This window comes from Cherax quadricarinatus, chromosome 46, assembly GCF_038502225.1.
Source record: "Cherax quadricarinatus isolate ZL_2023a chromosome 46, ASM3850222v1, whole genome shotgun sequence".
NCBI lineage: Eukaryota > Metazoa > Arthropoda > Malacostraca > Decapoda > Parastacidae > Cherax > Cherax quadricarinatus.
The window spans coordinates 27188990-27201447 of NC_091337.1; the positions used below are offsets into that span (position 1 = coordinate 27188990).

Consider the following 12458-nt stretch of genomic DNA (forward strand, 5'->3'; position numbering starts at 1 on the left):
TTTAAATACCTGTACTGAAGCCCTACCATAGAGAATGATTACTCATGGCTGGTGGTAACCGTCTGTGGTATGCGGCGTTGAAGTTCCAATAGTAGATTCGAGATGGAGTCGAATTTTGATTCGATCGAGTGATCCTGGCAAGGTCGCCACTTGTGAAGGCTTACTCAGCCCTGTAACAACTTCAGTAAGTATTACCAAGGCTGGCTCCTCCTCAGGAAAATTAATGATTAGAAAAAGAATAATAACAGTCAAATATAAACACTTTATTATTTAGAAATTAAAATATAAAACAATTAAATATGAATTTTTATCCTACTTGAAAGACTGGGTGTCTGGTTGATGTTGTTGACACCGCTTATTGTAGAAATTGTAGCCGTTGCTGATGGGGGGCTCACAGATGTTGAGTGACAACCCAACAAGTAGTTCTGCACACAGTCTCTAGCCTTGAATAGTCCATCAAGATTATAGGAATGCAGGTCTTTCACCACTGCAAAGATGAGAGGTAGTTGCCTGGGGTTGACTACACTTAGGTATGCAGATAAAATTGGTGACGTCTCAGAACTTATGTGAAGTTCGTCTCCTTCAACACTGTTTTTTTGGTTGCCAGATGACCCGAACTGACATTCCAAGAGTTGTGTTGGGAGCTGTGAGTCAAGTGATTACCATTTGGTCGGAGCTCCACACGCCACCTTTCCGGGTGGAAAAAAGGGGAGGGGGATAGCGGGAGCTAGACACTGACCCTACCTTAACAAGCAGACGGACAATCAAACTATCATCACCGTATACTCGCTCACTCCTCCTATCTATTGAACTTTTCCCTCACATTCAAGCAGAATGCCCTATCCATGTACCTAATCTGGCTATCCCCAACAACAACAATGTCTTTACCTTCCCTGGCGACGTCAGTCGTGATGTTCCCAGTAGTCGACTTACATTCGCTAGGTAGCACTACACCTTCACTTGTGGCATTCGTCAAGACGTTCTCGATGGTCTTCATTGGGGTTTCTAGGGATGTCTCACTCACGTCCCAATGCTTCCTTGGTGCTCATTGTGGCATTCCCAGTAGAACACCCACATTCGTCAGGTAGCACCGAAAATGGGTTTAAAGTTTCCACAGTAGTCTTCTGGTTTCTCGTTGTTTCTCCCTCTCCAACAGTCTTCTTGATCCTCAGCTTGGTTCCATGTTGCCCGGCCACTGACCAAGTTCCCCTCTATACCTGGGGACTCACAACAGGAGGATTATTACGAATCCTCTTGTTCTCCTCCGTTAATCGCCGTATCTCCAACTTAGCAACCCTAAGCTCTTCTTTCAGCTGCTGGTTAAGTTGCTCAAGAGAGGGCATCCTGGTTCAGATTCACAGAGAGCACTCAAACAGGTCTTCACAGAGCTAATGTCACAAACACATCTGAGCTAATGTCACAAACACATCTGAGCTAATGTCACAAACACATCTCAGTTCAATATATTTTTTTATGTTCCCCACGGAAATAAATTGTATAAAATACTGACACAATGGAAACTTAAACATTAAAGCAGTATAAAGTGATCCTTTATTAACTACCGTTTCGCCCACACAGTGGGCTTTATCAAGTCACAAACGGTCACACACCTATCCTGTAGGCGGTAGTCAAAACATTAAGACACATGTGCAACATCTGGATATCTTTATTGTAGACGTTTCGCCATCCAGTGGCTTTATCAATACAGATTCTAGGACATAATAGGAAGACAGTAGAACTATATACAAAAGATGAGGTAATCAGTCCCTCGGCCTTGGAGTTAGTGTTCACAGCATCGTGGTGGAGGAGAGTCTGGAGCAAAGGCAAGAAGACTGGCGTTTTTATAGGCGTCAGTGGATGGGACGGGCAGGAGACGAGGGCAGTCACTGGTAGGCGGGATTCCCCAGTGGAAGTAGGTCCTTCCCAAAGAGATGGGTTAGTTGCAGCAGCCGTGAAGAAGGTCTTGTAGATGTCCTCTGAACCAAGATTCCATGATGTTGCAGTGTCTGACAAGTTGTGCAAGAAAGGTATAAAATACCGACAATATGAAAGTTAAGACACATGTGCAACATCTGGATATCTTTATTGTAGACGTTTCGCCATCCAGTGGCTTTATCAATACAGATTCTAGGACATAATTGGAAGACAGTAGAACTATATACAAAAGATGAGGTAATCAGTCCCTCGGCCTTGGAGTTAGTGTTCACAGCATCGTGGTGGAGGAGAGTCTGGAGCAAAGGCAAGAAGACTGGCGTTTTTATAGGCGTCAGTGGATGGGACGGGCAGGAGACGAGGGCAGTCACTGGTAGGCGGGATTCCCCAGTGGAAGTAGGTCCTTCCCAAAGAGATGGGTTAGTTGCAGCAGCCGTGAAGAAGGTCTTGTAGATGTCCTCTGAACCAAGATTCCATGATGTTGCAGTGTCTGACAAGTTGTGCAAGAAAGGTATAAAATACCGACAATATGAAAGTTAAGACACATGTGCAACATCTGGATATCTTTATTGTAGACGTTTCGCCATCCAGTGGCTTTATCAATACAGATTCTAGGACATAATAGGAAGACAGTAGAACTATATACAAAAGATGAGGTAATCAGTCCCTCGGCCTTGGAGTTAGTGTTCACAGCATCGTGGTGGAGGAGAGTCTGGAGCAAAGGCAAGAAGACTGGCGTTTTTATAGGCGTCAGTGGATGGGACGGGCAGGAGACGAGGGCAGTCACTGGTAAGCGGGATTCCCCAGTGGAAGTAGGTCCTTCCCAAAGAGATGGGTTAGTTGCAGCAGCCGTGAAGAAGGTCTTGTAGATGTCCTCTGAACCAAGATTCCATGATGTTGCAGTGTCTGACAAGTTGTGCAAGAAAGGTATAAAATACCGACAATATGAAAGTTAAGACACATGTGCAACATCTGGATATCTTTATTGTAGACGTTTCGCCATCCAGTGGCTTTATCAATACAGATTCTAGGACATAATAGGAAGACAGTAGAACTATATACAAAAGATGAGGTAATCAGTCCCTCGGCCTTGGAGTTAGTGTTCACAGCATCGTGGTGGAGGAGAGTCTGGAGCAAAGGCAAGAAGACTGGCGTTTTTATAGGCGTCAGTGGATGGGACGGGCAGGAGACGAGGGCAGTCACTGGTAGGCGGGATTCCCCAGTGGAAGTAGGTCCTTCCCAAAGAGATGGGTTAGTTGCAGCAGCCGTGAAGAAGGTCTTGTAGATGTCCTCTGAACCAAGATTCCATGATGTTGCAGTGTCTGACAAGTTGTGCAAGAAAGGTATAAAATACCGACAATATGAAAGTTAAGACACATGTGCAACATCTGGATATCTTTATTGTAGACGTTTCGCCATCCAGTGGCTTTATCAATACAGATTCTAGGACATAATAGGAAGACAGTAGAACTATATACAAAAGATGAGGTAATCAGTCCCTCGGCCTTGGAGTTAGTGTTCACAGCATCGTGGTGGAGGAGAGTCTGGAGCAAAGGCAAGAAGACTGGCGTTTTTATAGGCGTCAGTGGATGGGACGGGCAGGAGACGAGGGCAGTCACTGGTAGGCGGGATTCCCCAGTGGAAGTAGGTCCTTCCCAAAGAGATGGGTTAGTTGCAGCAGCCGTGAAGAAGGTCTTGTAGATGTCCTCTGAACCAAGATTCCATGATGTTGCAGTGTCTGACAAGTTGTGCAAGAAAGGTATAAAATACCGACAATATGAAAGTTAAGACACATGTGCAACATCTGGATATCTTTATTGTAGACGTTTCGCCATCCAGTGGCTTTATCAATACAGATTCTAGGACATAATAGGAAGACAGTAGAACTATATACAAAAGATGAGGTAATCAGTCCCTCGGCCTTGGAGTTAGTGTTCACAGCATCGTGGTGGAGGAGAGTCTGGAGCAAAGGCAAGAAGACTGGCGTTTTTATAGGCGTCAGTGGATGGGACGGGCAGGAGACGAGGGCAGTCACTGGTAGGCGGGATTCCCCAGTGGAAGTAGGTCCTTCCCAAAGAGATGGGTTAGTTGCAGCAGCCGTGAAGAAGGCTGCCCGTCCCATCCACTGACGCCTATAAAAACGCCAGTCTTCTTGCCTTTGCTCCAGACTCTCCTCCACCACGATGCTGTGAACACTAACTCCAAGGCCGAGGGACTGATTACCTCATCTTTTGTATATAGTTCTACTGTCTTCCTATTATGTCCTAGAATCTGTATTGATAAAGCCACTGGATGGCGAAACGTCTACAATAAAGATATCCAGATGTAGCACATGTGTCTTAACTTTCATATTGTCGGTATTTTATACCTTTCTTGCACAGTCAAAACATTACCGAGGTACATAATGGGTCCAGGGACTGGGCCGCAAAGTTTTGATAGCTGAACAAGGTACAAAGGTAATGAACTCACAAGTTACAAAAGTAATGAATTATGTAAGTAAGTAAATTTCCTTACTTATGTTTATATATGGTTACAATCATGAGTAAGTTATAAAGTAATCAGCAATTCACACATCCACACCCGGTCAATACTGTAATGAGTTATCGGAGCCTGAAGAGCAGACAAATTAATGCTTCACTGTCTTTATCATCTAGACATATGTTGTGCTTGAGTGGTATACAATACGGAAAAGATGGAAATTAGACACATGTGCGACATGTGTCTAATTTTCATCTTGTCGGTACTGTCTACCATTCATGTACAACTTGTCAGACACTGCAACATCATGGAGTCTTAGCTCAGAGGACATCTACACAATCTTCTTCACGGCTACTGCAACTACTACTACCACTAACCCATCCTTTGTGTATGACCTACTTCCACTGGGGAATCCTGCCTAGCAGTGACTATGCCCTCGTCTGCTACCCGCCCCTATCCACTGACGCCTATTTAAGCACCAGCCACCTTGCTTGTGCCCCAGAATCTCTTCAACTACAGTGCTATACACACCAACTCCAAGGCTGAGGGACTGATTTGTATATAGCTCTACTGTCTTCAAGTTATGTCCTAGAATCTGTATTGATAAAGCCACTGGATGGCGAAACGTCTACAATTAAAGATATCCAGTTGCCTCTCATGTGTCTAATTTAGACATTTGTTATTGCTGGTTAGGGAAATGTGTTTTAAACGCTCAGTAGGTGAAGATAACAAGTGATTATATTTTAATTTCAGAATGGACATTGTGTTGTGGTTGTTTGTGGTTGGACTGGTGTTAGCAGCTTGGTCATACTCCCGCTGGCGCCAGTCACTGGTCATCCCTTGGAGTTCCTACACCGCCCTTTCTACCATTCCTCGGGCACATACACAAGCAGTTATCATTAACACAAACTCGATGGGATTATTTTGATGAGGTTGGTAATTTCTACTTGATGATTTTTATCAAGCTACGTATACACTGAAAATGTTTTTCTTATTTGGATTTAAAAATATATATTTAATGAGTATTTTTGTAATTTTGTCTCTAAAAACAATTCATGTTAATATGTAAAAAATTTAAGAATTACTTAAGGAAGAGTTGAGAGTATGGCGTCGAATACAGCCACACTGTACGTTTACAGGTGTACTACAAGTATGGCGGCGCAACATTCTCTGGAATGTACGAAATATTTCGCCCTGTTTTGATGGTTGGCGATCCTGACCTTCTCAAAAATATTTTCATTAAGGACTTTGATCATTTTGTTGACCGTCGGCAGTTTCTGGCTGAAGAAGGAAGCCTTACCAAAGAAATGCTTGGTAACAAGTCAGGAGATGAGTGGAAGGCTCTTCGAGCAGTTATGACTCCAACATTTTCCTCCGGCAAGATGCGTGGGATGTTCCCTCTCATCAGTGACAAGGCTGATGATCTTGTTTCTTTTACTCTTAAAGAAGCTGTTAAGAAACCTTACGTTGATATGAAGGCAAACTTCGGAAAGTTTACAATGGATGCTATTGCTTCCTGTGCTTTTGGAATTGAATGTAATTCCTTTAAAAACGAAGACACAGAATTTGCCAAAAGGGCAGAAACATTCTTTGCCTTCTCGTTTATTAGAACCTTAAAATTTATTCTTATAAATATTTCCCCAAGGCTCTTTAAAATTCTCAGGCTAAAATTAGAGACTTCAGATGTGAGATTTTTCCAAAACATTGTACAGCAGACAATAGCAGTCAGGAAAAATGGTCAAAGACGTGGAGATTACTTGGACCTCCTTCTGGATGCACGAGCAAGCCATGACCAACACACCACTAAGTCAACTTCCAACCAGTCCAACACTACACGTGAGACTTCCACTACTGACAACCTCAGTGGCATTAATAACTTATCCATCATCCCATCTAAGCAAGGTCAGTGCTGTTATTGATTTGAATTTTACTGCATAAGCCAAAAGCTTAATAAGAACATAAGAACATAAGAAAGAAGGAACACTGCAACAGGCCTACTGACCCTTGCGGAGCAGGTCCATGTCCCCCCCCCCGGATTAGACCAATGACACCCCCCCGGATTAGCCCAATGACCCACCCAGTCTGGTCATCTCCACTCAAGGATGGAGCACTGCACCAGACCCAGCAGCACAAGCTAGTCAGGTCCAACTCACACCCACCCACACCCACTCATGTATTTATCTAACCTATTTTTAAAACTACACAACGTTTTAGCCACAATAACTGTACTCGGGAGTTTGTTCCACTCATCCACGACTCTATTACCAAACCAGTGCTTTCCTATATCCTTCCTGAATCTGAATTTTTCCAACTAGAAACCATTGCTGCGAGTCCTGTCTTGGCTGGAAATTTTCAGTACGCTATTTACATCCCCTTTATTTATTCCTGTTTTCCATTTATACACCTCGATTCATATCCCCCCTAATTCTACGCCTTTCGAGAGAGTGCAGATTCAGGGCCCTCAGTCTATCCTCATAGGGAAGATTTCTGATACATGGGATCATCTTTGTCATCTTCCTCTGTACGTTTTCCAGAGCATTTATATTCATTCTATAATACGGTGACCAGAACTGAGCAGCATAGTCTAAATAAAGCCTAACCAAGGATATATAGTTGAAGAACAACCTGAGGACTTCTATTATTTATACTTCTAGATATGAAGCCAAGAATTCTGTTAGCTTTATTGCGAACACTAATGCACTGTTCTCTTGGTTTTAGATTACTGCTAACCAGAACTCCTAAATTCTTTTTGCAATCAGTAGTACTAAGATCTACATTATTTAGTTTATATGTGGCATGGTTATTTAACTGTCCAACATTTAGAACTTTGCATTTGTCAATATTAAACTGCATCTGCCACTTCTACGACCATTGCATCAGTCTATTCAAATCATCCTGGAGTGCTCTAGTGTCCTCATTAGAATGAATTGGACGGCCTATTTTGGTGTCATCAGTAAATTTGCTTATGTCGCTATTTATTTCCTCATCTATATTGATTATGTAAATTGTGAACAAAAACGGGCCCAACACTGACCCCTGAGGAACACCGCTTGTGACGTACCCCCATTCTGATTTCTCCCCATTTATGCAAACTCTCTGCTGTTTATTTGTCAGCCATGCCTCTAACCAGGAAAAAATTTCTCCTCCTATTCCGTGTGCCTTAAGTATCCTCAACAGCCTCTGGTGTGGAACTATGTCGAAAGCCTTACTGAAGTCCATATACACAATATCATATTCATTACCATGATCTACCTCCTCAAACACCTTAGTGAAAAAAGTTAGTAAATTCCTAAGACAGGAACGCCCCTTTGTAAAACAGTGTTGAGATTCATTAATCAATCTGTGCCTGTCAAGATGGCTACGAATTGCTTCGGCAATTATTGATTCCATAAATTTTCCCACTTTGGAGGTAGGGCTTATAGGTGTATAGTTCGAAGCCAAGGACCTGTCACCTGCCTTGTAAATAGGTATTACATTTGCCATTTTCCACTTATCAGGCACTATGCCAGTTTGTAGTGATATGTTAAAAAGATTAGCCAAAGGTATCTTAAGTTCCTCTTTACATTCCTTTAACACCCTTGCAAACAGTTCATCAGGACCTGGGGATTTGTTAGGTTTTAGTTTCTCTATTTGTCTGAGGACCATGTCACTAGTAACCGCAATCGTACATAGTTCATTTTCATCCTGCTTTACATAATCTATTATTTCAGGAATATCGCTAGTATTTTCCTGGGTGAAAACTGAGAGGAAGTAGGTATTGAGAATTTCACACATATCCTTATCACTGTCAGTGATCTGACCAAAGTTACTCTTAAGTGGGCCAATCTTGTCCCTAATCTTACTTCTGTATACCTGAAAGAACCCTTTTGGGTTAGTCTTTGAATCCCTTGCGACCTTAGCCTCATAATCCCTTTTTGCTTTTCTTATTACTTTCTTTATTTCTCTCTTTAATTGAATACATTGATTTCTTAATTGCCCATCCCCTCTTTTGATACGCCTATATATGCCTCTCTTTGACCAATGAGATATTTTAATCTATTGTTCATCCATTTGGGATCATTTTTGTTAGATCTAATTTCCTTACTCGGAACAAAAGTTGTCTGGGCAGCTAGAACTATGCTCTGAAAAACGTCATATTAGCAACCAAGATCACCTTCCTGACCCATAGTCAGGACATCCCGATTTAGCCCACCCAGGTAATTTTTCAGTTCCATGAAGTCGGCCAAGCAAAAATCTGGGACAGAGATTTGATTGCAGTTATCTGGGTAATTCCATGATATATTGAAACTAAGTGATTTGTGATCACTTTCCCCAAACTCATCATTAACCTCAAGATTATTAATTAGTGAATCTTTGTTAGCAAAAACCAAGTCAAGCAGATTCTTTCCTCTAGATGGTTCTGTCACAACCTGTTCTAAAAAGCAATCCTGAACCGTATCAAGAAAGTCACTGGACTCAAGATTTCCTGTCATATTGTTCCAATCAATTTGTCTAAAGTTAAAATCTCCCATTATCACAACATTTTCACATCTAGATGCCTTATGAATTTCGTCCCATAACAGCTTACTGCCCTCCCTATCAAGGTTTGGGGGCCTATAAATGACACCCAAAATTAATTTGTCACGTCCCTCGAGAAACTGTAGCCAAACAGATTCTGTGTTCGATGTTTCTAATCTTATATCATGTATAAGACAACAATTTAAATTTTCTCTGACATACATCGCCACACCACCACCCTTCCTGCTGACCCTATCAGTGTGGAATAGTTTATAACCCTGTATGTTGCATTCAGAAGGCATTTCTCTATCTTTCAGGTTGAACCAGGTCTCTGTTATACCAATAATATCTATATTACCTTCACCTGCAAGTAATCTTAGCTCATCTATCTTATTTCTTAGACTCCTACTATTTGTATATTGAACCTTAAGGGAGCTAGTCACTCGTTGCCCTCTCCTATCTCTCTTTGTTTGTTGATCAATTGATTTGCCATTACTAGTAACTTTATTTTTAATATTATCTTTTAAAAATACCCCTGAGGTATCCCGGTAATAACTACTGTTTTTAACCCTAATGCTGCAGCCTGATTGTTTCTCACAAACACCCATACCTCTATAATCTATCAGTTTAAATTCCTAGACAAGTCATCAATTACCCTCTCAACTGAATTGGCTAATAATATTTTATTTGCATAAAGCCTATATTATCTTAATGTTTTGATAATCAACAAGAATTTCCGTCTGAAAAAGGAAATTATAGTTGATATTTTTTTTTATCTTATAGTAAAACTGTGAGTGGATAAATATTATTAGCAATATTATCATAGTTACAGATATGACATAGTTGTGAAAAGAAGTTCTTGGACATCTCTCCTGGGCAGAAATAATATCAGCCAATTCAGATTTAGTAAACAAAGGAGTAATGGCTATTTTCAAGAATGAATTAGCACAGCTTGTAATGACGATGTTGAATGGTTGATAAAATTAATTGCTGTTACTTTCTGTGCATTTATATAGAAATATATTTATGAATGCATACGAATAATTACAGATCGGAGGTGTAGTCTTGCCTTGTTAGTCACGGCATTATGCCGCTCCTCCCCCACACACGTACCAAAACACAAACACATACCATGAAAAATTATAATATGCATATTTGCACACTTACTGAGGTTTTAATACTTGGTGCTGCGTCCTTTACGCTAATTACGTCCCTCAGCGGTGTAGGAAGACTCTCACGCAAATTCTTGAGGGTTTGGGGAGGTATATTATTCCATGCCTCATGTAGAGCAGCCTCCAGCTGCAGGATGGAACTGATATCCTTGCCCAGTAAACTTCGTTTCACCATTGACCAAAGGTTCTCAGTAGGATTTAGGTCTGGGGAATTGCCTGACTAGTCATTAAAGAACCTCACTTCACTGAACTACAGATTTGGCGGTAGGTAAATTGGGCCTCAGGTAAATTGTCACACAATAACTCCAGGTAATTATACTGGTTCTTATACTGGTTTTTGGAAAGCATAATGAGTTTACCAACACTGTGAGCACTGAAACACTCCCAAATTATGAGCAAGTCTGAGTGTTTGGTGGTCCCACAGGTGTAGCGTGGCTCTAGCGATTTACTAGCTATGGGCCGGTACACATTTCCCCCACAGTTACACGTGACGGTGAAGGTTGCTTCATCATTCCAAAGTACTTAAGACCACTGTTGAGGAGTCCATTGAAGATATTTCTTTGCATAATCCAGCCTACGCTTCTTCTGTGGCTTGGAGAGGATCGGTTTCTTAACCTGGCGGAGACTACTGTAGTCCAGTTCTGACACACATCTGTTAACAGCTCTTGCAGACACCTCTGAGAGAAGATGTGGGTTCTTTTCTTTCAGTTCTCTAGTAGGTATCTTAGGTGTATTCTCTGCTTCTTTAACACAGTTAAGGTACAAACTGATGTCTTCTTCGAGGGGCCAGTCTGAGGTTTGGCAGACGGTAACTCGAAACTGTGACTAGTGATATACCTAGTGAAACACAAATATGTTGATTTGAAGTGGCTGTAGGAGGCTACACCTTCACTCCACCTCGCCTCTCTCCCCTCCTTCCTCGATTTGGAACTCAGCCATCGCCTCTATTTACTTATGGTCTAGAGGCGGTTTTTGCCAGACCACATAAATGCTCGAGTGCCCGTGTCAGTCCTCTGTGCCGCACTCCACTCATCTTACGAATATGTCTCCTGTGTGCCTACCTGCCTGCCACAAGCAAATATCCAAGTTGTTGACACGGGCTTAGCAAGCACATTCAAGCAGGCTTGAAAGCAGCATTCCAAGCTAGCCAGAAGAAGCTAAGGTAGCCTGCAGTTACAGCTGTCTTGTCCCCCGAGCATGTCTACGTATACATTCTACAGTGCTGCTGGCATACCAGTGTTTCCTGTAGTGGCTTAGTTAAGAACAATTTAACGAGCATTGCAGTACTGACTTTTTAAGTGGGACATGCCAGAGGTTCACTTATAAACATAATAAGTTTGTGCTAGAAGTGTTAAGTGCTGCAGATTTGTTGTAAGTTTGTGCCAGAAGTGTCAAGTGCTGCAGGTTTGTTGTAACTATTTGCACGAGTGGATTTCACTGACTTAGGACATTGTGCTACCATCAGTACCTACGTAGGCTTAAAATGAGTGAGGAATGTCTGGCCTGCTGGGTGACCTTGAAAATGGCACTATAAGACTCGCATGCCACTTACACCCATACTGTGTGTGTCTAGTGAGGTGAATGTCCCTTCCTCGACTTTCCTATTCACCGGTATCCCTTAGCTCGTCGCCATTATCTACATATGGGATAAGGGCGAGTTTAACCGATCCAGGCTAAACAGCACTCCAAGCCAGCCAGTGAAGGTCAAGTTACACTGCAGTTACATCTCTTCTGAATCCCAGAATGCCTTTGTGAACGTTCTACAGTGTTCCGGCCGTACCTTCGGTGTTGTGAGAACTCTTGTGTGTGAGTTGTGACATACCTAGTGAAACACTGGAATTAGTTTTCCGTTTTGAAAGGCTAGTACCTGGTAACTCCTTTGGAGACGGCTTTTTAACTGTAACAAGCCAGAGGTTCATCTATAAACATATTAAGTTTGTGCTGATTTATTTGTCCACAGAGTGAAAATTTGTCTGTCATTCCTAGACACGTGTGCTAGCTGTGTTAAGTGCTGCGGGTTTGGAGTAAGTGCAATATTGGTAACTCTCGAGACGACTGTGGCCCCGTGAATGACCTTGAAAATCGCACTGCGACCCGCAGGCCACTACACCCATATTGCCTGTGTCTAGCGAGGTGAATATCCCTTCCTTGTCCCTTCTATTCGCCGGTATCCTTTAGCGGGAGTTTAGCCCATCACCAGTGTGAAACTCCTGTCAGCTATGAGTATAGCTGATAGTGTTGACGTAGATGATGGTGAAGGCAGATTTGAAACATATTTTAGTAAACAGGCTCGGAAAAAAGAACGAGGCTTCCAGAGAAAGCTTGCTGAAAGCAATACAGTGGGCGCACACCCTCCCAAAGCTGTCAGGTTAGATTTCC

The 12458-nt window shown here is 42.2% G+C and overlaps 1 protein-coding gene across 1 annotated transcript in view; it reads left to right on the plus strand.

Moving 5' to 3' along the window:
- Window positions 1-5164: 5164 nt before the first annotated feature.
- Window positions 5165-12458, plus strand: part of LOC128696632 (cytochrome P450 9e2) — a 79130-nt gene continuing 71836 nt past the window's right edge. The window contains 3 exon segments of the mRNA XM_053787944.2: window positions 5165-5232; window positions 5234-5342; window positions 5550-6312. Coding sequence (XP_053643919.2) covers window positions 5165-5232; window positions 5234-5342; window positions 5550-6312 — 940 coding nt within the window.